The sequence below is a fragment of the Oenanthe melanoleuca genome, chromosome 3 (assembly GCF_029582105.1).
Source record: "Oenanthe melanoleuca isolate GR-GAL-2019-014 chromosome 3, OMel1.0, whole genome shotgun sequence".
Taxonomy (NCBI): Eukaryota; Metazoa; Chordata; class Aves; order Passeriformes; family Muscicapidae; genus Oenanthe; species Oenanthe melanoleuca.
In genome coordinates this window covers 48,632,433-48,660,028 of record NC_079336.1, presented here as the reverse complement: position 1 = coordinate 48,660,028, position 27,596 = coordinate 48,632,433, and the positions used below count along the sequence as shown (strand labels likewise).

Sequence of the window (27,596 nt, the reverse complement as noted above, 5' to 3'; positions counted from 1 at the left end):
TACTGGCATGCATCAACAACATAACTGCACTCAAGTCTCAGCAAATGCAGGTTTTGCCGACTTCTGTTTGCAAATTTTAACAGACAATGGTTGAAACCTGCCCCCATAAAAATCCCATGCCTGAAATGGCATTGCCTATGTTTACACACCCTGAGAAGTAAGACTTGGATTTACAAAGACCTGGGTGAGTAACTTCTATTCCCACACACTGGGATGCCTGTCACAGAGGGTACAGGACACTTGAGACAACAGCAAAGTATTTGGCCACTGTTACATAGCAAATAAACTTTTATTTAGATGATAAAGGAAAACAGATTTGCAAGAAGAAAGATCTAAGGAGTTTTACTGCTCCCCTGAAATGTAGAGAAGTCCTGCAGGCTTTCTGTCAGCATGTCAGTGCTTGCAGGTTCTTTAAATCACAGGCTAAAGTCACTATCTGCATTAACTGCACAGAGCTTTCATCTCCACATTGCCTCCTGATTGATGCAATCTGTGTATGAGGAGTAATCTAAATATTGGATTGCGCATATTTGGCAGGTCTTGCACCCCTCTTCACAGAGAATAGTTTTGTCATAACTCACAATATAGTTACTGTAATACTGCTCAAACAGTGTGCTGTTTGGCATAGACAATTGCCTGGCCATTTCATATAGGCTTTCTGGCTTCAAGTCTTCAATGCCATAAGTTTTAGTCAGGATGTATTCTAATTTCCAGTTCGATTCATTTTTCTGGTTGGCGTCTCTGAGGTCCAAGTAAAACTGCCAAAGATCCTACAGTTAAAAAAAAAAAAAAAAAAAAAAAAGAGAAAAAGCAAGAAAGAAAAAATAAGCACTGCTGTATTGCTTTCTTCCCTCTGCTTCATTAAGTCTCTGGAGTGATATATTGATTAGGAAGCTGTCACTCCTCATTATTCACATGTGAATAGAAGGTCACGTCCCACCCCAAGAGCTGGGCTTACACCCAAAGCTGGTACTTGCAGAGCGGTAATGGTGGGGGGATGGGCCGGAGGAGAAAAAGGAGCCACAAAGGCAGCAGTGGCAGTTAGAGGTCTTTCCTGTCCAAACTCCACAGCACTCCTGTCTGCCTTAGAGTGGGGCAAAAGGGTGGGATCCAGACGTTTCCTCTTTGTGGGCACTACTGAGGGGCAGAATGGACAGGAAAAGAATGGCCCAGGAAGAAGTTAAGGAAAAGGAGGGATGTCGATGCAGGAGTGAAATCTGCACAAGAAAGGGGCAGCCTGAATTAGCACAGGTCTCCAGAGAGAAACCCCAGTCCCAATCAAGCTGCAGGGTGCATTGTCACTGAACTTGGCAGGGTCAAGATTTTATCCTGAATTACAGAGAGAAAGTCTAAACCATTCACAGCCAAAATAATTACACAGGATTCACTTTATCTCCAAAAATCACATGAAACTACAAAGTAGAAACCTTCTGCTTTTTATTTTCCTTCAAAATTTATCTAACATTTTCTATAAAAGCTATATATAGAAAAGTGCATGATTACAAAAAACATTATATGGTTAAAAGTCGTTTCTTCATCAGCCCTTTTACACCCTTTAGAAACATTTAATTGGGCTGCATCCCAAAACTCAGGCTGTCTCCAGCAAACAATACTGGCATGTAAGCATGCCCAGTATTTAGGTGAACCTCTTGCACCCTTGCAGAGCACCCTGCAAATAGTTTTAGGATTTTGCCCAGAAAAATTATTTTATCCCACATCATAAGAACATTTGATACAGAGCAGAAAGTACTGGGTAGTTTTGCAGGTACAGAAAGACAACCAAGTTCTGTTTCAATTTCCTTTCCCGAGGAAGAAAAACTAAGAGTAGACATCAAAGTCCCATCACCAGCAGCCATAATACTACAGAGGCTGCCATCTTGCTGTAATTTTTACTGACACTATGAAGTCTTAAACAATGCTTTTCAATCTTTACTTACCAGCAAGCTATAGTCAAAAAGATCATATTGATACAATCTGACACCAGGGTTATTGGACTCCATTTGCACTACACTCTTCACTGGCGTTACAGCAGGTGCCACAAACAAGGAATTGACTGGCTTTTCTGCAGAAAAAGGCAAGTTGAGGAGACAGTTTCCTTTCAATCATTGCTTTTTCAACACATGTTTTTGTAGAATACCAACACAGCAAAAGCAAGAGTGACAGGCTTAAAGAGATTAGAATTTTTTTTCACCTGATTTAGCTGCATCACTGTGAACTGCCATACTTCCAATGGATAGACCAAACCCTGTGTGAAACACCACAGTACCCACTCCAGCATGTACCACTTAAGCCTGTCCATACTAGAGGCTTTCCAACCAATTCTACTGCCTGTGCAAAATTGCAAAATGGTCTTCCTATATGTAAAGTTTCTGTATTTTGTATATTTCTACTAAAGAAATATAAAAAACTTTAGTTGCTGTTTCCATACTGTATCTTTCATGTTGCTTTATGTATTTGTGATGTTATTAGAAACACCAGGGTCTGTTTCATCACCTGACCCTGAGTAGCCCAGCACCTACTGTGTGAGCAGCAACCTTTAGAGCAACTGAAACATGAGGATGCACGTGAGTTTTATTAAGACAGAATGTGGAGATGAGTACATTGAGAAGCTCTCTGTGGAACAAAAAGGAAGGCCTAACTATTCCCATCTCTGAGTGCCACAGCAGTGAAATCATAATATCAGCCTCCACATATAGGCAGGATTTTGAAAGCTTGGAAATCAGTAGATTCTTCTGGAGAAAATACAGCTGAGCTCTATTTCAGTACACTGGTGTTGGCTACAATATTGAATTTATCTTGAATTTTCTGGAACTTTGTCACGAGGAAAATGTCCTGAATAATAGACAGTCTAAAACTGTACAGACAAACACAATGTGTATTTGATTACTATTTAAATTTTGTCAAAAGATGCAAAATTACTAACATAATTGGGAAGTAGTTACTTGCACATGCAAACTTTAATGACAAACACCAAGACCAGTGAAATTTGCAGTAGAGATGATGATTTCAAGAACTAATGGGACAGTGTAAAACAAATATAGGTGTAAGACTGATTGAGCATCATTAAAAAAAATAATGATAAAGAAGCCAGTTCTTTCACTGGGCTGGAATCTTTTTATTTGCTAGAGATTAACACCATGTAAAAACATAAAAATTTAGAATAGTGTTACCTAGCCAGCACTTTGGGAACTGCTCATATAAGTTTATATAAATCATAGATGAAGAGCCATTTAATATTTAGGTATTTTACATAGCTCAAAGCAATGAACCTCTTACTGTTCTATGGTGAAGACAAAACTTGTTATTCTGTTAGAGATGTTACAAGTGCTCCATATGGCCATGCCCATGCTTAGAACTAAGGGATTTTAAAGCAATAAACAAAACTTTCAACGTGGGTGATTTTCTTGAAGGGAAATTAGCTGATCTAAGAGATGCAACAGGCAGAGACTTTCTTTCCCCTACCTCCTGCTTACCCTTATCTTAATTAACTTTGAAGCAGCAGGGAACTCAGCAGAGAGGCACAGTAATGATGCAGGAAATACAAGAACATAGAGCATGTCTAGCTGGCCTGAGAACATTCCCTTTGACACATTACACAATAGCAACTGGCTGGTATAATTTGCCCATGTCACTGAGGGAGCAGAGAGGAAAGACTAGAAATTTTTGTCAAGGCATAAGCATTCATTAAAAAAAAAAAAAAAAAAAAAGGAAGCTTGGAGAGTCTCTGCTGACATCAACAAAAAAAGGCAGTCACTCTTGCAAGGTTCTCTTTGGAAATAAAATTTGAGTTTGTGAGAGTTTAACTCTTGCAGATAACTAACAGTATTTTCCAATTTCCTTTTTTCAATGATTATTTTTCACACAGGCTGACTAGAAAGAACATGCAAGAAAGTATTAATTTGCTTTCAGTCAGGAAGAAAAAGTTCAGGAGCCAACAAGCATCATTACCTTCTTCATCCAGGAGGACCATGATACTATCTCTATGTGTATGTCCAAAAAACTGGCCCGCAATAACACTACTGTATTTGCGAAAAATCTTTACCAGTCTCTCATTGTAATATTCCCTGATAGCTGTAGTGTTCCTTGCATATGGCAAGTATCCTACTGGCACATGACCTATTATATACACCTAAGGAATTAAATACAGAAAGCACAATTAGCACCTTCATTTGAAACTTAAAATCTTAGCTCTATCCTAGAAGTGGTTACCACAGTTTCATAATAATGCTGCCTTTAAAAATGGCATTCTAAAAGCTGTAAATCATGACTTTTTTTTTTTTTTTAATCCCAACAGTAAGATCTCTTAAGTTCATAATATCAATTTAGTACCTTAATGGGGAGAAAAAAAAAGTTCCAATAAATCTATGCATGATTTTAGGCCTAAGGAAAATGTTATCAATTACTTCAAATGAAAAAAATAAGTCACTAGGGCAAGGCTTGTATCTTGGTATCTGAAAGGGATAGAAGAAAAAATTTAGGTTTGAGCATTACAGAGTCTGCACCAGAGAGTCAGAGAGTAACCAGAAACATGGATACCTGGTTAAAACCCCTCTGTCTGAGGTAGAGACTTAGTGCACACTTAGAGACAACTGCACACACCAACTAATATGCTGCAGGGCTTCCTGAGGAAGGAAATCTCTCCTTTCTCTTGACTGTAATATAATATCCCAAAATTGCAACACAGTAGCAAAATGTAAACATGTTTAAATTAAACACGGTTGCTCAGATGATGATCTAATCTCCACGTCAATCAATCAATCAATCACTCAATCAGGAGCCAACAATTTAAACCTTCACTTCAAAACTTGTGTACTGTAAGACAAATTACAATAAGACTCAAATCACAGGAATTACTGCAGCTTAGCTAAGTTTTGTGGCTGATAAACACTTTTCTAATTTCTCTTTTTGATACTTTACATTACAATGCAAATAAAATATGTTAGTTTTTGTCTTAGACCAAGAGCATATATTTTAAAATTAGAGGCTACGTGTAAAAAGGTCAGAAACTGATTTCCTACAGTATTTTACATGGTAGGAAAGAAAAGGCATTTTACTGTATAATTTGAGAAACTTCATTCAACTACTTCATTAATTGTTGCAGTAAAATGTGTGTATTAAAGAATTATTTAAAATAAAACTTTGTAGTATCTTTGGCAGCTTTATTATTCTTCTAGAAGCATGTTAATACTTTCATTATCTCTACTTCTTTCCTTTTTTTTTTATTTTTTATTTTTTCAAAATTGAAACAAATAATGATGGCTTCTGTTCCTGATCCCTACCTTTTCCTTCTTTTGTGAAGAGGTTTCAAGTATTTCCTCCAGCCAGGCAAACTGGTTAGCTGGATCAGTGATATTCACAGTTACCTTGTCAGGGCTGTAATATAAATTTGTGTTCAGACTGATTATCCTGAGTGGTTGATGGCTATTACTGGATTCAAACAGCTGTGTGTAGAAGCCACCTGTGTAAATAAGACCAACACCATATAACAAATTAAAGATTTCAAAGCACAACTTTACAATCAAAGTATACCACTGCCAAAATACTCAACCTTTCTCTTTCTAATAAAAAATGATGCTTATTCAAGCCACAGTGACCTTATCACAATAGACATGTTAACAATGTCTTCAGCCACATTTTACTTGAAGTTGACACTGAATTATTTATGAATTCTTGCCTGTACTATCTTTGTGTTTATTTGACAGTATTTAGATGCAATTATCCAACAGACATGCAAAAAGTGCCCTGTAATCTTTCTTCCAAATTGACAAATACAGTAGTTGTTAAAGGTCCACACTTCTTGAAATACAGCAAACATACAGGCTCCTTCTGGAAGAACTGTTTGAGTTTAGTAGCCTTGTACTTTGAAAGCCATTGAACTTCAGTCTGATGATATGAGGAAAAGTAAGGATCATATTTTTCAGTCCTTGCTCCCAAAATTCTCCATGGCAGAGCTTCTTCAGTAGGTATATCTTCATAGTTCATGGACTTCAATGGAGCCATGGCAACAGAAGCATAACAATATAATTTAACATAAGGTCTTCCTCTTTGAGTTTTATTATCCTTATTCAAGTTTCTACTTCCACTCTTATCCAGAGTTTACTCTCATTCAGGACACAAAAACACAAATTAAATTTTCAAATCCCTAGTGTTTGAGTAGATTGGAAATTGGGTTCAACTTTTCAGTCCTTTGCTAAAAAGAAAAATTCTAATAAGAATATAATTATTCTGCCAGTTTAGTAAGTCGCACACAAATAATAACAGCATAATCACCACAGCTATGTGCTATCATAACCTGAATAAAAATGCACCTATTCAGTATGCTCTGAAATACATATACCATTAAAACAGAAACAACATTTTAACAGTTTTTCCCATCAAAGTAAAGTTCTCGTGTGCATCATATGCCTTCATCTAAAAAGGGTTATGAGGTCTTGAAAGAAGAAATGTATATTTCACATACATTGGTACAAAGTCAATAACATTAAACACTAGAAAAAGTGATAAATATTGCATCAGAAAATAATAAATGTATTCTGAATATAGGCATTGCCATTCAAAAAGATAAGTAACTTCTTCCAGGAGAAGCATTACAGATAATCCATTGTTCTGACTCATCCTATGAGATTTAACTAAACAAACAGGACAAATCCACAGAAACATGAATTCTCTAAGCCCTAGCTTCAAAATGTATTACTGCTATACTTTACCTTTTCTGAAGGTATTGATTGCTTCATCGCTTAGCCAAGGTCTCCAGAAATCTGCTACAGCATTGTAAACTTCACTGGTAGTTACAGGAAATTGATCCTGTGAGAGAGGAGAACCTGCCTAAGTCATAGTATCAGACACACAGAAAAAAAACCCACTAAATTATCCTGCCTAACCTCTTGTATAACGTGTAAGTGTATCCAATCATCACCAGGAGGAATTCAAAAAAGGAAAAAATGGACTTGTGAATATCCAGTACTGCTGATCAGGAACAAATACCTAAACTTAGAACTGGTCACATGGCCATGTTAATGCATTATTAAACTAATGCCAGAAATATGTCAAGCTTTAAGAATACAGCAGAAAACCATACATTCTGCAAAATTAATAAATGTATCGACTGGCAAGTCAAAGTCTAAAAATAAAGTCTTTTGGATTAATATATGTTTCTTTTTCAAGTAACTTGGGTTTCATAGCAGCTCCCCAAAACTCCACTTTGGGCCTCAGGAACATTCTGGTGAAATTCACAAATGTTTTCATTATGTCCTTTTATTCTGGTAAGAAAGCATTTTAAAATGTACAAGAGAAAGTTTCATCTATGTTTTCTCCCACTGGCTCTAATTAGGACTGTAGCACTCTTAAGTCTGAGCCTCAGCCTGATGAGACCCATGTTCTGATCTGACAGGAAGATATCAGCCTGTCCTTGCCTTTCCTAAAATATCTGGAGTCTTGGTGCTAGAAGGAAAAAAACAGGAGTTGAAAAAAATTCCAGTGCATGTTTTCTTAAACATAAAATTTGACCTTTTGAAACTAAACCTATGTCATTAGAGGTTTAGGCAGTAAGTCCCTGTCTAGGAGCAGAGCAATCAGATGCCTGTTGGGACATTTGTTGATTGCAGTGCCCAGACATGAGTTGTTAGGACAGTTTGAGCCAGAGCTAACAGTCACTAACAGACAGAGCAAAAATCTGATTCCAGATAAGAGGCCATGTTATGGACTGAGGGTGCTTTGGGCCCAGGCAAGTCAGTGTTCTCTGAACTGCTAGAAGCAGTCTGGGGATTTGTTTTAAGCAAGGGTGTGAAACAAATAAGACTATGCAGAAAGACCGAGGTCACAATATATGATCTGAAAGGTATCCCAATGCTTGATTAACCTGAGAAGTATTTTTAACATGTTCTGCAAGAAAAACCACCCAGGACTGTTCAGTTGTTAAGACAGACAGCTCAGAACACAAGAGAGCAATAAAATTCTTTGGTTCATGGTGAGAGCACAGCTTTTACACTTGCTTTGGAAGAGTCTACAGTATGTGGCTTGCTCCATATTGCTTCCAGTCTACAGGATATTTGCCAAGCCTATCCATATGAAAAAAGAATGTCATAAAGAGCAAAAACCAAACATTAAAAAATCAAACAAGTTGAAATTACCCCATAGTGGATTGTCTGATCCCATGTCTTTTTGAAAAGCATGTCAGTTCTTCACACTGGTGAAGCATGTCATTTCAAAGAATAACAGAAACACTCCTGAGTGGATTTGTGCAGGGAGAACTAACAACAATCACCAGTTGCTCCAAACACCAGCTTTTTCAATTTCCTATTTGCTCCCCATCTGCCCCTCCTGAGCATTTTTTCTTTCTGTCTTCAGATTTAACTTCACAAACAAAATTTATATTTGTTGAAAAAGTACCTGCATTCGTTGTTTACAAAGTTTTTATACGGTTTATTTTCTTTATCAAAGGAAATTGCTGAATGACAATAATTCTCTGCTAAGGTATTTTTTTAAAGTGAAACAAAGTGCACATGAAACTGCGTGACACTTCAGTTGAGGTGTTATTTATTGAAATACTTTCCCAGTGGTTTCTCGTGAATCAACCTGTCCCCATGTCAGTGCATGTGAAAAGCCAAAGCTTTACTACCACAGTAAGAACACAAAAGACTGAAGTCACAGTTTGGTTTGTGCACTCACACCTCCAATATACACCTAGCTGTTATTTTGTCTCTCGTTTCCTTTGCCCTGTCTTTCAGCACCTCTAATACACCCCTATATGGAAACCACTAACTCCAGTAATGACATGGGCAATCACACAATCACCTGCTGCACCAACCTACACCAACAGGCTAATAAATACCACAGAAAGCTGGAATACAAGCCTTGAGGATGTGAAGGGGTGTTACTGAATTCCCACGAGGAATTTCAAACAAAATACTTCAGCTGACCTGCTTCACATCCCTTCCGATCCCCTCACATCCAATGACAGCTTTTGCTTCTGATCCAGTGTGCTGCCAGATCGACCCACAACACACTTTAAAGGACAAATGAAGCAACTGTTTACTTTGGAGTATGCCAAGAACAATATTCAGCACAGTCAAAGTGAAAAAGCACAATCCTCAGCTGCACATAACTAGTGAATCATCAATGTGATTGTTTCTAAATGTTCAGAGAGGAAAAAAAGTAGACATATTTTTAATAGTAGTGGCAAAACTATGGTAACTTCACAAAAATACTGCCACTACTTTAGTTAAAAAACAAAAAAATCTAGTGATGCCAGACAACAAATTTCCAGAAGGCCTTTCAGTAAGCTTTGAAACTTACCACAGGCTCACAGGTCCATTAATGATGTCACTTCTGGTAAACTAAGTTACTATATACATGTGCATTACATAGACAGTAAGGAAAAATAGGTATGTATTAACTACATTGACATGTGGTGGTTCATGAGAACCATGAGAAGCCATGAGAAATGATTAGCAATAAATTTCAATATGATGTATGAACAAATTTCTAATTTGTTTTACCTGTGGCCAGTAGTCATGATTGCCTAAGGCTGGGAAAACCTGAAGATCTGGAAAGAAATTACGAATTGTAGAACTCAGATTACCAATTATGCTAATGACCAACTTTGTGGAGAGCTCATTTACAGGAACATGAGGAGGGCTATCTCTGAAAAATGAAAAGGCTTGATTAACAACGGTTTGTTAACAACACAATGAAGGCAAAAAAGTCTGCAAACACATCTACATTCTAGTATGTAATACTACTATACACTTTAATTAAAAATCATAGAATCAAAGGCTCTCTGCAAAGACTTATTAAAAAAAAAAACACGATCAAGTAGACTTGTTTAGACAATGTCTGTCCTATGATTCATATTTATCATAATGAAGATTTCTTAGAAATTAAAGTCATCATTTTGAGCCACTGTGTAATATGTGTTATATATCTTTCATCAGCTGCACATCAGTTTCTTTTTTCCCTTTTAACAATATCCTGTTGAAAATTAAGTACAATAAGGCAAGTGAAAGAAATTCATCACTTGCCTTCATGTATTTCTTAACACTCTTTCCCAGCAAAAATAAGTGATATAACAAACTTTTTCTCACACTCAAAAAACTGATCTCTTTGATAAATTATCCATTGATGCATGCCTTAAAAAACTGTGTGATGGTAGAATTGAGAGTTCTGCTATGGCAGAAGGGTAAATCAATGCTACCTTTTATGAATTCCTAGAAAGTAACAAGGCACTGTACTATGCCCTGATAGCATAGTACTATGAAGCTGCATCCTTTCACATTTCTTTGTCTAGTCCCCCTGCTAAGGCACACAAAGCCTCACAGGTAACATCTCTCTGAGAGAGTATTATTAAGCCCATTTTATATTACTGAAGAATGGAACACGAAAGGTAAATGTTCTTACTCAACAGAGGCCTGCAATGAGTCAGTTACCACCCTGACCTTTCTTTTTGCTTTTTCTACTTCCCACCCTCCCTGCACCATTTCTATTAACTCACACTAATATGCTGAATATCACAATGAACAGTCCAGCAGTTATTACAGAGCTCTAAGTCTGTTTTTGAGGCCTTACATTCTCACTCAGTCCTCCTCTTAGAAGCCTTTTGGACAACTAAAGGGACAGTTAGCATTTGTGAGTTACTGAACTCAAATCTGTTGGTGCAAATACAAACTTGTGAGTTGCCACACTGTCTGGCTATCCAGCTTTAACTCCAGAGTGACTTGAACACTTACCCTGTCCAAATCATGAATGAAACCTGCTCTTTTGAATTCTTCATGAATGAAAATGCTGACAAAATAAGTTGATAGGGAGAATCACACAAAAAGTCTCCAAAAGGGCCTGGGTTGGAGGCATTGGCTCCTTTGGAAGAAGAACAAACTTTGGTGCGATCAGGAGTAATGTGGTAAGTCGGATCTAAATGTAGGTCAGATACATGCCAGAACTGCCCTGTTTTCAGAAAACAAAGATGAAAGGAAATGCATTATTTGCATTTGAACTGGATATACCAGGGTAATGCCAAGTTACATGCCAAAATTGCCCTGTGTTCAGAAAATAAAGATGAAAGGAAATGCATTATTTGCATTTGAACTGGATATACCAGGGTAATGCCAAGTTTAGTCCAGTTTATCTACTGCTATTCGTATTTAAAGTTAGCAAATTGTTGATTAGCCTGTCTGATAAGTGTGGGCAGGTTCTTCCTGAAAGTCCTTCATGTAGACTGCTTAGAAAAAATGAAAAGAGAAGCAGAGAAGCAGGTTTATGCTATTCACCAAAAACGAAATGGAGATTGGAAGGAACTGAAAAATGAGCTCCTTTTCATTAACAGCAATCTGGAAACTGGATAGTAGAGGAGGCAGGAGAAGAACTTCTCCACTCCCCTTGAAAAAAAAAAAATTGAACTGTATTTTAATTATTTTTCCAGACCTTCCCTGGCTGGAAGCTACAAAAAGGTGACAAGAAAGATGTCTAGAAAGAAAAGCAAGAAACAGCATGAGTGCAGAGACTGGGCTTCTCGCCATAGAGTAGTGTGTCAGCCTTACCTATTCACTACTTTCCAGGCTGACATGCTCTCAGCCACTGTTACATAGCACTGCATGGATAAAGGAGCTGAGAAGTATAGGAATATGCTGAATAAGATGAATGAAATCTGTGTTTGACTATCAGCCTTGAATTTTCATGTAAAATAAGAGTAATTTCTTTCTGTCAGTTTCAAGCACTTAGTAAAGGCACACATCTATCTGGGGCAGTGGTTGTGAAACAGGGACAGATATAAATTGATTTTTCACAAGGTCACATTCTCACTCTATGGCTAAGCAGGCACCACACAACATGTACCCTATGGAGTTTTGTTTCAGGAATCAAAGACCAGAGACGATCTTCAAAATCTGTAAAACTGTGACGCCTACCCATCAGGAGACAAGACACTGGGACACTGCTGCGTGCTTGTTCCGGGGCAAGTGTGAGTAACACGGAACGCGAATTCTGTGGGAAACCATTTCGGAGCGCTCACCTGCACGCACGCCCCGAGCGGGGATGAGGCCGGGCAGAGCGCGTGTGTTTGCTGCCAGCTCAGCCCAGCACAGCACAGCTCAACACAGCCCAGCACAGCACAACAGAGCACAGCTCAACACAGCCCAGCACAGCACAGCTCAACACAGCCCAGCTCAGCCCAGCCCAGCACAGCTCAACACAGCCCAGCACAGCACAACAGAGCACAGCTCAACACAGCCCAGCACAGCACAGCTCAACACAGCCCAGCTCAGCCCAGCCCAGCACAGCTCAACACAGCCCAGCACAGCACATCAGAGCACAGCTCAGCACAGCACAGCTCAGCCCAGCCCAGCTCAGCTCAGCACAGCCCAGCACAGCACAGAACAGCCCAGCACAGCACAGCACAGCACAGCTCAACACAGCCCAGCACAGCACAGCAGAGCACAGCTCAGCACAGCACAGCTCAACACAGCCCAGCACAGCACAGCAGAGCACAGCTCAGCACAGCACAGCTCAGCACAGCACAGCTCAGCCCAGCCCAGCTCAGCTCAGCACAGCCCAGCACAGCACAGAACAGCCCAGCACAGCACAGAACAACTCAGCTCAGCACAGCCCAACACAGCACAGCCCAGCACAGCTCAGCTCAGCTCAGCTCAGCTCAGCTCAGCTCAGCTCAGCCCAGCTCAGCTCAGCCCAGCTCAGCACAGGACAGCACAGCTGAGCACAGCCCAGCCCAGCCCAGCCCCAAACGCGGTGTTTGCAGTGCGTGCCTCGGGACCCGCGCCAGAGGCAGGGCAGGGCTCACCTCACCTCACCCGCCGGCCTTCCCGGACAACTAAATATAAACCCTGTGTAACCCCCCGTACCTCACAAGAGCCTTGTTGACTGATCTAGCAGTCACGTGTGGCCGAAGCCGGTCGGGATACGGAATGCTACGGCAGCAGGATATGTGCGGGGAGCGGTGCCGGGGCAGGGAGAGGAGCGGCGAGCGGGGACCGTGCAGCCCGCCACCTCTCCCCGCCGCCGGGCCTCCCTCGCCGGGCCGCTCACCCGCCTCCCCCGCCCTCCACGGCCGCCCCGCCGGGCCCCTCAGCCGCTGACCCCCGGCCGACTCACCCACGGCGGAGCGGGGCCTCCGCGGGCCGGCCGGCGCCGCCTCCAGCGCGGAGCAGAGCAGCGCCAGCCCCAGCGCCAGCCGCAGCTCCATGTCGGAGCGCCCGGCCCGCCGACGGCTCAGCTCGTGTCACCGCCCCGGCGGCCCGGAGAGAGGCGAGCCCCGGACGGCTTGTGCGAGCCCCGGGCCTCGGCGGGGCCCCGGAAAGCAGCGCGCCCCGCCCGCACCGCTCGGGGCCAGAGGCGCCCCGGGCCGCGACCCCGCTGTCGGACGGTGCTCGGGCTCGCCTTGAGCCGGCCGTGCCCCGGGTGACCTTCAGGAGGTGCAGCCCCGGGGCAGCGCCGAGGAGCGCGCAGAAGCCGAGCCCGGCCGCTTGGGGCTGGGCAGGGCTGAACGCGGGGCGCCGGCTGAGGAGAGGCGGCCTGGAGGAAGGCTGTGCTCGACACCCGTCCCAGTCAGCTCTTGCAAGGAAGGATTCTCATGGCATACTTGTAGAAATGAATCCCGATTACTTGTAAGGCTTTAAAAAAGAAAAACAGCCAACTTGGTGAAAAATACTGTCAAGTACACCTTTAATACAGTTTAAGGGGCAGGATCAGGTATAGTGTAAATTCAGGTCTCCACTGGCCAAGGCTTTCAGAACCCCTGTTTATTGAAGTCAGAGTAGTTCCATAGTACTTGGTGTCAGTTTTAGAAGAGGATCACTACAATAATGTCATGAATCCTGTGGCTGCCTTGAAATGTCCCATTGTCACTGTGCTCTTCCTGTCAGGGCTCTGCAAAGCTGTGCCAGCAGCAGCTGGTAGTCCCATGTGTCAGTATATTCCTCTATTTTCCCCTCCTCTGAGCGGTGTCAGTTAATTCACAGGCACCACTTTTCTCTCTTCCTTATTTAATTTGACACTAATAATGTTTATATTTAGAATCTGAGAAAGTAGTTTTTATGTAAAGGGCTACTTCTAGTCTTTGTTTAAAAGTGACTGTAATGCAAAATATTTACTATTCAGGGTTTATTTGTAAACCAAGTGTTAACAATTTGCCTCTGCCTTCCTTTCCTAGTATGTAAGAAAAAAACCTCAAGGTTTTTAAATTTATGACCCCACAAATCATTTGTTGTGCAGATAAATGACAGTATTGATAAGGCAAGTCTGTTTACTCCAGTGAAGAGGGAAAAGCAGCTGCCCCCAACTTTCTGAGAAAAGGTGGCTGGTAAGGACAGTCATGTGACAAATGCACCCACAGGCAAACAGGCAGCAGCAAAAGGAAGGCAAATGAAGGCTGCATTGGTTGCTGAAGCTGAAGATTATATGGATTGATAAAAACAAGGGCAGAAGATGCTGCTTAAAAATAACTTGCACTATACCAGTGAAACAGTCCAAAGCATTATGAGTAGAGCTGCCCATACCACTGGATCATTTCTGATTTAAAAGAAGATAGTTTTTAAAATCTAAAAGCTATCAGTGTTCACCAAATACAACATATTTATAAAGGTTTACAATTAAGGGCTCTGTCTTCTAGATGTATAGTGCTCCCTACAAGACAAACCACACTTGAATATTCCTTTCAAGCTGGTTTTTGTGAAAAAATAAAGCTAACAACATTTAATTTTATATTTGTGTAGGGTAAATGCCAGTTATGTGTGAACTTCTATCAGATGAGTTACACGTTATTCTATCTATCCAGGGATGTACATGGCTGATCTGAAGGACGAAGCCTGGGAAGTTGGCCAAGATGCCCCTCCTGTACCTCTGGCTCACAGAGCAATGACCAGCTAAATCCACAGCTCAGCTTTGCATTTGTTTACAAGGCTGTAGGTAGCTACACCTCCCTCTGGCTCTCTGAGTCAGTGTGTATAAAATATGGGTGCTCCAAACCATCTCTGTGCTGCCAAAAATCAGTTTCAATATTCCTAAGCATAAGACAGTTTTTTCCACTCTGGCCCTTTAGGGATATATTGTTCAGGTATAAAGTTTTAATTTCTCTTATAAAAAGCATTTTATTTTAAATTGCCCATAGTGCAAATTGTTATCTCTTGTACATACTAGCTAAACTAAGAGGGAAAAGAGAGGGAAGTGCAGTAGGTTCCTGTTGAACTGTTTTCCTCCCATTCCTATGGAGACTAATGTAGGGGAGTTTCTTCCCACCCTGTGAAAGTTTTCAATATTTGCATATTAATAAAAAAATAAACAAGCCCCAAACCTATCAAAACAAATTAAAAACTCTAACTATTAAAACCAATACTCTACAAACTCTGGACCATCATCTGCACTTAGTAATAAGTTTCCAGTAAAGAGAAGAGCTGAAACTTGTGAACATCTCACTTCTCTGTCTACACAAATACAGTAAACTTTAGATTTCTCCAGCAAAAAGCCAACACAGTTAATTTTTCATTTCCCCAAGTACTCTACACTGCATGGAAAGACTGCTGCATCCTTGTGTATCACATGCTTTTCTGGCCTTTAACTCAGAAAGGGGAACTTTGAACACCTCCCTCCGGACACCAGAATATTAGCTGATTAAATACAAAAGGAGCACAGGTTTAAAAAATGTTTTAATTTGTTTTATCTGCATTCCAAAACATTTCAAATATTTCTCATTTACTGTAAAAAAAATAATAAAAAGGCGAGTGTTTCAGGAATTTAATGCCAAGTTTAACCTGTTTCATTATACAGCACAAGCATGCCAATTTGATGGCACAGCTTTTTTCATAAAAAAAACCCACCCCCCAAAAAAAAAACCCAACAATCTTTATTAACCTTTCATGCCAGAAATGTGCACTTTAGCTACGATCAATCATGGACAGGACATTAATCCATCCAGCAGAAGTAACATCTGGACAGAAGTCAGGTATACTCTATGCTTTCTCATAGTGGCGAACAGCAACCACATCACCAAAGGTGAGAGTCTGCAAGTCCAAGGAAAAGACAGACATGTTAGAGGCTGAACCATTTTTTGTAATGGTTTAACACATTTATGAAGTCCATGTCAGATCAAGGTTAGCTTACATTATGTAATTTATAGGAAAACAAATAGATCTAGGATACTGATATTTTAAATGAACAAGAAGCCAAGTCTTAGCTATGGTTCCCATAAGAAATGATACTTTCTCCTTGCTGCTTTCACACCCAAGAAACACATAATGCACATTTACAAGGCAGCTGTTAAAAATTTAACTTACTGTTTAAAATAATGCTATATTAAAAAAATAAATACAGACTTAACACTTATTTTCCCAAAGCTTATCCCACTAAGATGTGCAATCTAAAATTCCAGGGCCTCTATACTACTAGGTATAAATGTAGACTCTAGGAGAACCTTGTCTTAAATGTATTCTGTACCCTGTGTAGCTAAAACTATCAAATACTCTTGTGCCGGACACCAACTACAGTGTGTATTCTGGAGGTATTTCTTAAATTAGAACAGGGCAACTCATGGTATTCAAATTCCAAAGGACAGTATTTTCTGTATTTCTGTGATTTGTGTATAGCTGCCTCAAAAATCAAAGCATGTTTTTTCCTTTGAAACACTTGCCACGTTGGGTTTCAGTATGTTTTAAAGTCTGTATGTATTTGCAAGTCTTAATCCACACAGGTACTCTCTGAAGTAATTGGGAAACAAAATAACTGGTCTTCAACAATCAAGTCCAGTGGATTAGTATAGCAGAAGACATTTTATTTTTGAAAACTATATCTCTGTGCCATGAAAAGTGTTTTCCTGGATATTAGCAATAGTAACTTACAACATTTATTCACCCCATAGTCTTGTTTCTAAAAAGCCGGGAAAAGCAGGTGAATTCAAACTCAGACTTTTCTCCACACAGTCGCTGTTTATCATAGTTTTTAACAAGATAGAAGGACTAAACCCTTTATTATTAAATATGAAAATGCTACTAGCTGCTGCAATATTGTAATTTTATTTTCACAGGAAACTACTTGTTCTGTGCAAGTAAATACTCTTTTTTTAATATGTGCATAAATAAACCAAGTTTTTAAAGAAGTCTAAATTGCAGCTCGCAACAGATAATTTCCTATATAATCAAGAACTTTGTATCATTACAAGCTCACCAGGGCTTTTTTCTTGGGCATTTACACAAAAGTCTAAAAAGAGAGCATATATACTCTGGAAATCCACAGGCTGGCCTGCCTAAAGGCACTAGCAATTTTTTTAATTGTCAGTAAAACAAGATACACCAAACTAAAATATTTTAAAAATCCCTGCTAGCTTTCCCCACCAATTAGAAGGGTTTTAAGGGTTTGTGTCTAAATCACACTGTTCACAAAGCTTGAGATAAGGGCAAGTTGGGAGTTTTTGCAGTGCGTGTGAATACTCAGTGCGCTATACTTACCATTACCATTTTGCCATCCTTTATTTCTCTCACAAAGTTTGTCTCTTTGCCATCCCATTTCTGTACATGCACTAGCTTCTCTCCATCCAGGGTCACAACTGACTGTGAGATACCAAGAAACACAAAGACATGCCTTAATTTAGGGTACTTGGGATTCTGGTCACACATTCAGCATGCACTGTTCTATTGAATTCTCTTCAATAGATGGATGTGGATCTAGAATGATAAAGTAGTCCCAGCCATTTTAAAGCCAAGGCTATGAATTATCCTAGTTTTAAGCATGAAATCCACACAACTCTTGTTTGTATCAAAGGATGAAAAAGTTGTTTCCTTTGAGCTCCAGTCTCACAAGAACCTGCTTCAGATGTGCCTTGAAATAATACTTGATGTTAAGCCCCCAAAGGTGCAAGGAAAGAGGCATCTGACTATTTTGACTGGGAAAAGTTATTGCCTAGTGATATTTAGCTTGTGAGAAAAGCAGGCAACTAACACAATCAATTGACACTGGAAGACAGACAGAGAACTGGCAACATGATATATTCAGAAAAGGCAGGGACTCAATCTTGCCTTGCCTTTTTTTTTTTTTTTTTTTTCTCCTCTCCCCTCCTGTCTTTTGCGGTGCTACAACTAGTAGCAGCAGAAGTTACATTTTTTTCTTTTGACCCTAGCAATGACAGAGCCTGCCGGGCGGGGGAGGGAGGGAAGCAAAAGGGAGAGGCGATTGCAGCCCCGGAGTTCACTTACTTTGCAGTTTCTATCATCGGGGGTAGTTTCATCAAATTCCTCGCCGAGTTTAAAGCTGATTTCTGTGTTTTTGAAAGTGCTTTGGGTTCTGATCACTACTTTGTCCCCCTCGCTGCTGATAATCACAGTGGGTTTAGTCACATTCCCCACTTGCCGTGTTGCAAACCCCACTCCTAGACCATTCAAGGAAAAAGAGAAATACATCAAACTTCGTGAGTTTTTACGTTTTGTTTTTTTTTCTCCACATACCGAAGTACAGAGATCTCTCACCCCGCTCTACAGCTGTAAGCTATCCCTGTGAAACGCTGCTTTCTGCTTCTCTCGTGCCCTTGTACCGCGAGTATCCATGGCTATCCCTCCCTGGCCGCCGAGCACGGCGGCACTGCACTGCGCCCGCGGTCACACGCACGGCCGCGATCGCCTCCGCCGCTCAGAGTTTCAATTCCTTATCACTCCAGCACAATGATTTCTTTTTCGCTTGGTTGTTTCAAACTTATCCGCAGGTACCACGTGCTCGTCTTTCACACGCTTCCCTTAGCCCGGGGACATTTCCTGGAGCCTCTCCCACACAAACACACCCAACCTCCCAGGTGAGTGACTCGCACGGAATTCTCTCTATGGATAGAAGCACAGACGCCAAAAATCACCCCCTCCATCACCACCGCTATCTGCCAATGTCTCACCTACACCTCTGGCAATGGAGGGGAGTCTTTTCAAAAATTTTTTTTTTTTTTTTTTCCCCAGACGGTGAAAAATTCCAAGATTTCCTAAGGTGCCGCCGCCCGGCCGTACCTACCCAGCGCCTTCATGTACTCGTCGAAGTTGTGGCTGTCTACCAACTTCCAGGTGGCGCAGAAAGCCTCGACCATGGCGGCCGGCTGCGTGTTCCGAGCGCGGTGCCGGGGGTAGCGGGAGCCGCGGTGCCGCCCCGCATTTAAAGCCGGCGCCCGGCGGGGGGCCGGGGGCGGGGGGTGGCCGCGGTCCGCCCCCGACGGGGGAGGGCGCTCCCTCCGCCGGGGAGGGGGCTCGGCTGGACGCGGAGGGGGCAGGGAGAGGGGCTGCCTCCTCCTGCCCTCCGCTCCGAGCCCGAGCCGCCCCGGGGCAGCCCCGCCTCGCTGCTAAAGCAGCGCGCGGGCAAAACGAGAACCGGGCACCCAGCGTGAAAGGATACTGAGTGAAAACACAGGATCCTAACGCTACTGCACAATCCCAGCTCCAAAAGTTTTCCCATGAAGATTTTCAAGGCCGTTTTGGCGCTGGCCAAGTGCAGATCCTTTTACCCACAATGGCATCTGTATATATACTGTCTGAACTTGGTATTTGCTGTTCCTGGCTCGAAACAGCATCTTGGCTCCACAACTGTCATCATTTGGAGATTAAGAATGAAGAAAAAGGAAAAGAGCTTAGAACTTTTTATTTTTCTTCTTTTTTTTTTTTTTTTTCTTTTTATTTTTCTTTCTTTTTCTTTTCCGCAAGAGAGGGAATGTTCTTTCTAGTTGTTCTTTGAAATTTGTTGAAGGCGTTAGGTGGTCATCTTGTCTCATGCTGTGTGCTTTTCAGAAAGCAGCTGGTCTCTGTGGGACATCAGCTTTTCCTGACCTATGGATTGGGTGGATTCCATAATAGTGAATTGAGCACTTTTAGCTCTTGCAACAAAATGCAGGGACTGAGCGAAAGAGAATTTACGTGATTTAGGAACAAAACCTCAACAATTTGCCACCTAGTTCAGCCATACAAAACACAAATAATTAGGAATACTTTTCTAATATTTTTAAATTAGTTCTTGACCATCATCTGCATTTATTTCAGGCTCTTGTAGTATGCACATATGTTTTCTACAGCATTTTATGCCCTGTGTTGGTGGACCCTTATGCAAGGGTTATGCTAACATCAAAAACCAGTATAAGTCATCTTGACCGCCATAAACGCTTTGCTATGGCTGAAACAGAGATCACTGTGTAAAATACACTGACCTGGTGGGCATTTTAGGTTGCTGCACAAGAGCTCAGCTTGGAGTTTCTTTTGTGGTGTCAGCACTTAGATAGTTTTAACAGACTGTGTACTCCTGTGACAAATAGTATCGCTGGAGATTCTGAACAGCAAGGGATTCATTCTCTTTTACACTAAACTCTTTGCACCACTTGAGCAGTGTAAGTAGACACATTTGCATTCCCTGCAAAGGTCTGCTTAAAAGATGAAAATTCTGCAGCGTGATATCCCTGTGTAATGAGTAATCCTTGCTTCCAAAGGCCATTTGGTGAGACTGTTCTAACCTTCAGCCTTCAAATACAGGACAGAAAACCTGCTTTTTGCTACTTTTCTCCATTATATCCCTGCTTCACATGCTCTCAAACATTCATTCTGTACTTGAAAGAAAAAAACAACAACAAAACTTCTTCTGGAAAAAGAAAAAAAAAAGAATGTGGGGGGTATGGGGAGGAAGGGAGCACCACCTCTTGCTACACCAATTCTGTCTTTTCACCATCTTTGTAGTACAGTAGCCAGAAATACTATGTTAAGAGGATACTATGTTATTAGACCTTCAGATAACGTAGTGATGATTGCATTTTTCAAATATTTCTGGCAATGAAGGTCCAGGAACTGCAGAGCATCTTGTACCCGTATGTGCAACAAAGGACAGCATTGATACCAGGGCCTAACTCCCCTGGTACAAAAGCAAATGTAGGCATTCAGACGCCTTTTAGGAACTGAATTCCAGTGAAAGTCAACAGGATTCAGAGTCCTAGCTCACTTAGGCATTTCTTTAAATGCTTAGTATTATGAAACATCTAGGAAGGCTACTTTTCAGTTAAGGAAACTGAAAATAATGTGCAGCTGAAAGAAGTTTCCTGTACTTATGGACAACATGCTAGGGTATTCTCAGAAAATTTTAAGCTTGTTTGAAGCCCTGCTGTGAATCTGTGCAGCTTTGATCTCAGTGTAATAAAGAAATGAACAGAGTTTAGTAGCTGTTATGTCAGATGGGATGATGTTATTTCAGGGCTAAGTGTGATTTGTTGTTAGTGCTGCAGAAAAACCTTATGTCAAACAGGGCAGTTGAATGTTCTTAACTAAAATTCTCTCATATGTCCTTCAGCCATCTAAGAGGTTTGCTGATCTCCTAAAAAGAAAATAAAATAAACCATCTCAGTGCTGTTAGTGAGTCACAGAAAATAACTAGGTTTATTTACTCTATCAATGTATAGCTCATTAGAAATCCCAGGTTCAGCAAGAGATAAATGCCTCATGCAAGTGATACCCAATTATGCAGCTGCACAAGCAAGTGGTCAAGAATGGCCCCAGGCACAAAGCATCTGTATGAATCCAGTTTTGTGCTGTATAAATGCCACAGGAAGGGGTTTGCTGGAGCTTTGGACCAGATGATAGGCGAGGTACAAGGTAATGCAGGCAGGAGCATGAAAGACATGATTACACCATATGCTTTCTAAGAGCACGACATATCTTAGACAAAATTTAGGAACATGTTCAGCAGGTTTCCTGCCACTATAAAACTCATGCAAGATAATGCCAGGACAGGCTAACATTAGATACAAGTCACGTTAAGGTCTGATTCTGGTGTTGGTTGCTAATTGGTGAAAATGAAGTTGTGATCGTGCATTTCATTCTTGTAGACTCTCTCTTACATTACAAATTGGTGTGACATGAGATTAGGAGAGTCCTGGAAAGTAAAGACCCACTAATACCTCATTATGAATTATTAGACATATATTTGGATTGGTTTAAGCTGGGAGGACAGCTGGTTGACAATGATTTAAAGTAAGCAACTGCTATGAAATATCTCCAGGGTGTTGTCTGCTTCTGAAAGGCATTTGGGAGGTTGTTATCTCTTGTTTAATATTACTGTGTCACTTACATTTAGATAACTCAAGTCAGATATTCTCCTCAAAGAATTCACTTGCATTAAAGCCAGACACCTTAATGGCTCCCTGTTCAATTTATTGAAGATGCAGGTACTTTAATTTTGTGCCTTTAGGCCTTTGTTATTTTAATATTTGTCTTTGCATTATTTTACATTTAAGAATAGAAAAACTATATAAAAGTCCTTAAACTATAACAGAAATGCCTGATACTGGGTGTCACTTACATTACCTGTCTAGTTACTGTAAAAAATCAATACAAGAAATCAGCTTTCCAGCCTTACAATTTTGGCATGGGCATATGTAAGGAAGAAAGAAAGAAAATAAACAACCTGACTATTTCAGGAGTAATAATGGCTCAGAGAAATTTAGAAGGCATGTGAATACTACGAACACACTAAATTAAAATAATTCTTATTAGAAGGAATTGAAAAATAGCACATGTGTTTAAGGAGATTAGATGACTTGCATTGGACCTGTTGCAGCTGATTCTGAGAGACATGTAGATTTGGTGTTCAGGGCAGACTAGTGAGAATATTAGTGGAGAAGAAAGACCCTCTGCATTAAGGTACAAGGACTCTGTATTATAGCAAAGGAGGGAATGATTTTTATCATCATCAACATAAATATTACAGTGTTAAAGATACAAGTTTAACTTGTCAGACATCATAAATAACATGTTCTCTTTCTGTAGCCCTAGAATACGCTATGGAGGCTGTCAAACACATAAATAAGCATGGCTATTTGGAATTCAGTATATCTCAAGCTAATCAATCCCAAGGTAAATCCTTTCAGCAAAACAAGAAACAACTATGCAATCTGCAGGGCTGAATTTAAGAAATTTTTGGATTGGCTCAATGTACCTTCATTCAGTTTGTCCATCCCGAAGCATTCAATTTTCTACAATATACTGAAATAACTCTCAGTACCAGCTGAGATTTAGGCAAGAAGCAAAATCAGTTTATTTGACTGAATTTCAAGAACTCAAGAATTTAAGAAAACAACTACTGAATCTGTAAAACAGATGCAAAGTTAAAACTCATCTCATTAACTACCTGCATTTGGATATTCCTAAGGTCCTCCTCTGTTCCACTGAGCTAGGGACTGAGAGGACACAGTCACAGCCTTTTGGAGGCAGATATGATCTCCCAGATGCAGCTGGAGCCACACTCCTTTGGGTTTGTGTCCTCTAAATAGGAATCTCTCACCCAGAGCAAGCTATTTCCTCAGTAGTTCTAAAGAGCAGTGTTAGTGCATCTGGAGAAATATATGAATTCCACAGTCTTGATAAATAATTTAATTAGATTATCAATTTATGGGCCTGTCATGGATGAACAAATGCCTGACACAGATCAAGCATTTGAAATGAAACTTCATGCTGGGTGACCTAGCTTGGATTACATACCTAACTTGATTCATTCAAGAGTGAAACCATATCCCTGCTTTTCATATTGGTTTGTGACCAAGCACTGACTCATTTCTGAGTTTTCATGAGTCTAAATACATAAACTTCCTGGAACACAAAATTTTAGACTAACTTGAAGCATTGCAGGGTTATGATAGCTCATAATTAGCTTTAAATAAGGACTAGTACCAAGACAAGCTTGGGGAAAATTTTGGTCATACTGGATGTTGGGAGACAATCCCAGAGAAACAGTGGTCTCTTCAGTCTGGTACACAAAACTCCAGCCACTGAAAGTTAAACCCACAGAAATTTATATTAAAAATTAAGTGCATATTAGCTGAGGAGAGGAGACCTAAGCCTTTGGCCAACTTTCAAACCGCCTTACAAGACTTTTCAATCCTGCCAATTGTAAACTATGCTAACAACCACAGCTATTGGACATGATGCAGGAAGTAATTCAGAGAAGTGCTATATCCTGGATTATGCAAGAAATCACATGAGATGGTTACAATAGACAAGTCTATACCAGGAAACTTAAAAACACATCCCACTTGCTAAGTGTGGGTTTGCACTTTGCCAAATCCAGTCTGTTGTGGGAAAAAAAATACGGATATACACAGAAAGGAAAGCAGATATATAGTACTTGCCTTGATTATCATGGGACTCACTTTGTGAACTGCACTATAAGTGGCACTTGCAGTGGGGAGCTATAGATACTGCCACTATTCCTTTAATTTCATACATTCATGTGTACATTATGAAAGATTTCCCCCTCAGTGTGGCAACAGTAAACATAAACCAGACCCTCTATAGTCAAAATCATTAACTAATCTTGTAATATTTAAACAAGGCTTCTAATAGCATCTTCCTCCAGACCTTTGAAACTTTCTTGAGTGACTGACCAACCCTGTACCCCAAGCTCAAAACATCCAGAGTCCAGAGCCAGTGGAGGGTGCAGGACCAGGCTGATTCCTCGCACCATGACTGGCTCAGATGTTCTGGTAAAAGAAGGGCTGTGGAGAGGAAGCGTGGTGCAACTATCCTGCCTTTAACTCCATTGCCCTTTGTCTTCCCTCCCTTAAATATACTCCTTACATTCCACCATTTCATTTCATCCTTCATAAATTTACCTAGAAGTTTCAAGTCACAACAGCCAACGTTAAAAAAAAAAAAAAAAAAAAAAAAGCAGAGTTCAAAGGCTGTCTGAAAGAAGATGCCTGGAAGAAACTTATTTCAGCACTTTTTTTAGATTGCAACAGCACTTCTACTTGCATAATGACATATTATGTGTTTTCTGCAGAAGCTTTCCCTCTCTCCCTGTTAGAGACAAGGGCTGCTCTGGGCCTGGCTCAAGGGTCTCTCATGAGTCTGTCTGATAAAGTAAAATTTCCCCAGTACTTGCTGAGAGGAACAGCAATGAGTTGTCCTCCTAATATTTTATTTTAGCAAATACGGAGGTAATTAAAGAGATTGGTTTCTTGTATTGAGTGTTGAAAGCACTAATGGTGGATGTTGGGCTTGAGGTGTGAGCACTGAAGGCAGGAAAGGAGTAGATGGATGTAGACGACAACTCAAGAGGGGAGGAAGGAACGGGACAGGACTGGATCGCTGAGCCCGCCTGGCCCTGCTCGGCAGGGCGCGGGGGCCGCGGTGCCCGGCCCGTGTGGGGCCGCGCCAGGCCAAGGGCGGCCTCTGCGGGAGGGAGCGCCGTGCTGTCCGCGGAGCTGCCGCAGCCCCGCTCCTCCTCACGGCAGCGATCGCCCCGAAGGACACCCGAACCGCGGCGTGCCCGGGGAGCCGGGAGCGGGGACGGGCAGTGCGAGGCGGTGAGGAAGGCGAGGGCCCGGCCGTGCGGCTGGCGCGGGCTCGGGCGCCATCTCGTGCCGCCCGACGGCAGCGGAGCGCATCCCTCGGGAATGCTCCTGAGCCCTCAGGAAAACGGGTGCGATACGGGATAACTGATTCTGGAATATTGCTGGGCATTAGCAGCAGTTCACATGCTCCTCCTTTTTATGTTTACACTGCTGATGTGTCATTGACAAACGTGCCCGAGGAGTCTGGAAATAAGAGCACTGTAAGCCCTACACAGCAGGGTCAAGCCAGTCTCAGATTAGCTTTTCTACACATTGTATGATAAGCACTGGATTTACAGCATCAATCCTTGCACAGCAGAGCCCCAGGAATAAAGCACTGGTAGGGATTGTCCAAATCCTCACATCAGGGCCCTTGCATTGCAAGCAATTATTATAAATATGTTTAACACAGAAAAGCACACAGCACACAGGCAATCCCCACCCCTGTAACAAACAAACAAACAAACAAAGACCACACAAACAACAAAAAGAAACCACCCCACAAACAGCATCCATGAAATGTAAGTCTTGCACTAAATCCAGAGATCTGGCATAGGGATGTGGCACATGCCAAGATGAAATGATAGTCTTCAGGCTTTCTGTTGCTTTCATCCATCAGGATAGTCCACACTGGGCTGAAAAGGGAATAAACCAAGACAGAAAGGAAGAGCTCTCAGTAATCACTGCTAATTACTAGCCAAAGTAGAAGAGCTTCAGATTGAGAAGATGAAACACAATAACCCCTAAAAAAGGTCAAAACAGTCACCTGTGGTGGGATTTGCACCCAAGCCAAAATCACAGAATGGGCACCTAAAGCAAGGTAGGCTGCAAGCCAGCCTGGGACACCTGTTTTACAAAGAGTTTATGGGCTGAAACACAAGATGCCTCCTTTTTGCAATCACACGGATTTCTGTGTACAGTGGCACCAAGGTTCTGGGCCCGTAGCAAAACTCCTGAAGTGAATGTGTTGGATCAGCTGGACACATTCTGCCTCTCACCAGCCCAGTCTGCAGCTGCATTTGAGGTCTCTTAAACTTGTCTTCCTCCACTGCCTTGAACAGCCTACCTGGCAGGCTCAGGATCCCACTAGATGGCAGGACAGTTTAAGCATTTGCTATTTCAGCTTCAGAGCAATGCCTTGGGACCCCGTGGGCTCAGCCCCGCTGGTCTGTGCTGTCCGGACCTGGGGAGACCCATCTGGGGCTCATGTTCACTGAACTAACGTGGAGAAATCCATGGAGATTTGCTGAACAAGTCTTTGTTCAATTCTGTTCTATGGGCTTTATCACACACAGAGCACTAGCAAACAGAAGAGAGGAATATGAACTAATACTAATCTGCTAAATTTTGAAGTATTTGTCTTTAAGTGCATGATGCATAAAGGACATTTTACATAAAGGATATTTAGCCTACTAATGGTAAAGTGCAGTTTAAGCCTCTTATAGCCACTGCTCTCTTGTAATTTTTAAGTAACCGAGTGTAGCTATAAGTTCTTAATGACATCTGGAAAACATCAAGGCAAATTTTCTATATATGCAAAATGTTTTGTATATGCACGAGTACTTCCTGCTTTTTTTTTTTTTTTGGAATACTGAATGGATAAGAATGGGTAATTTCTTCATTATGTTCTAAAATATGGAGACTACAAAGTTACCTGTTTTGCTCGGTACTGAAATGAAATTCTTTGCTTTACAAAAGCCTAGGATAGTCCTGTAAGATGATGAAAAAGATGCTATTACCTGTACCAAACTTGCTGGAGTGGCAATTGAGATTAATGCATTGTAATACCAGATTAGCCTCAATAGAAGTTTGCTGCTGTCATTTATCAAGGTAATTAAGTATGTACCTAATTTTAGGCATCTAAGTAGTTCTACTGACTCCTGTGAACCCCATCTGCATTTCAAGCTAAGCAAGTTCTAAAATACCCTGCTGATTCAGCGCCATATCATTGTGGCCATGTGAACCAAGAGAATGCACTGTTATCAATTACCCACTAGTTGACTAAGGGAGGGTGGTACAGCCTGGATAACGGTTGACACTGGATAAACTGGCTCAGTGACAAACTTACTCAGAAGCACTTCATTTGTTCTTTACAGACTCAGCCAAAGTTTAGTAGGACTATTGTCTGTCTTCAGCACACTAACAAGAAAATGAACCAAAGCTTTCCCAACTTCAGCTGTGCTTATGACACTAACTCTGCCCAAGCCCCTGAGTACTGGACAGCATGGTATAAAGCCCCCTAGACAGGCCTAAAGGGGTGAGTTGCCTTCTGCCT

At 41.3% G+C, this 27,596-nt stretch overlaps 2 protein-coding genes across 2 annotated transcripts; both read right to left on the bottom strand.

The window, feature by feature from the left end:
* Positions 1–270: 270 nt before the first annotated feature.
* On the bottom strand, positions 271–13,454 carry SMPDL3A (sphingomyelin phosphodiesterase acid like 3A). The gene is made up of 8 exons (XM_056488061.1): positions 13,099–13,454; positions 10,725–10,938; positions 9,498–9,642; positions 6,708–6,804; positions 5,280–5,458; positions 3,949–4,129; positions 1,938–2,062; positions 271–770 (listed from the first exon to the last, which is right to left on the bottom strand). Exons 1-8 carry the CDS (start codon positions 13,187–13,189, stop codon positions 459–461), a joined length of 1,344 nt encoding a protein of 447 aa, XP_056344036.1. The 5' UTR covers positions 13,190–13,454; the 3' UTR covers positions 271–458.
* A 2,175-nt stretch (positions 13,455–15,629) lies between these two features.
* Positions 15,630–19,279, bottom strand: FABP7 (fatty acid binding protein 7). Its single transcript, XM_056488538.1, has 4 exons — positions 18,982–19,279; positions 18,186–18,358; positions 17,442–17,543; positions 15,630–16,001 (listed from the first exon to the last, which is right to left on the bottom strand). The coding sequence occupies exons 1-4, from the start codon at positions 19,052–19,054 to the stop codon at positions 15,951–15,953; spliced, it is 399 nt and encodes a 132-aa protein (XP_056344513.1). The 5' UTR covers positions 19,055–19,279; the 3' UTR covers positions 15,630–15,950.
* Between the last annotated feature and the right edge of the window lie 8,317 nt (positions 19,280–27,596).

What these genes read in the sequence shown, in the direction of transcription:
- FABP7 (XM_056488538.1), bottom strand. Translation starts at nt 19,054, where the DNA reads ATGGTCGAGGCTTTCTGCGCCACCTGGAAGTTGGTAGACAGCCACAAC. An exon ending in CCGATGATAGAAACTGCAAA is followed by an intron (nt 17,544 to 18,185) that starts GTAAGTGAACTC and finishes GGTATCTCACAG; the next exon opens with TCAGTTGTGACCCTGGATGG. An exon ending in AGGATGGCAAAATGGTAATG is followed by an intron (nt 16,002 to 17,441) that starts GTAAGTATAGCG and finishes TTGGACTTGCAG; the next exon opens with ACTCTCACCTTTGGTGATGT.
- SMPDL3A (XM_056488061.1), bottom strand. Translation starts at nt 13,189, where the DNA reads ATGGAGCTGCGGCTGGCGCTGGGGCTGGCGCTGCTCTGCTCCGCGCTG. An exon ending in GAGGCCCCGCTCCGCCGTGG is followed by an intron (nt 10,939 to 13,098) that starts GTGAGTCGGCCG and finishes TTCTGAAAACAG; the next exon opens with GGCAGTTCTGGCATGTATCT. An exon ending in ATCATGACTACTGGCCACAG is followed by an intron (nt 6,805 to 9,497) that starts GTAAAACAAATT and finishes CCTCTCTCACAG; the next exon opens with GATCAATTTCCTGTAACTAC.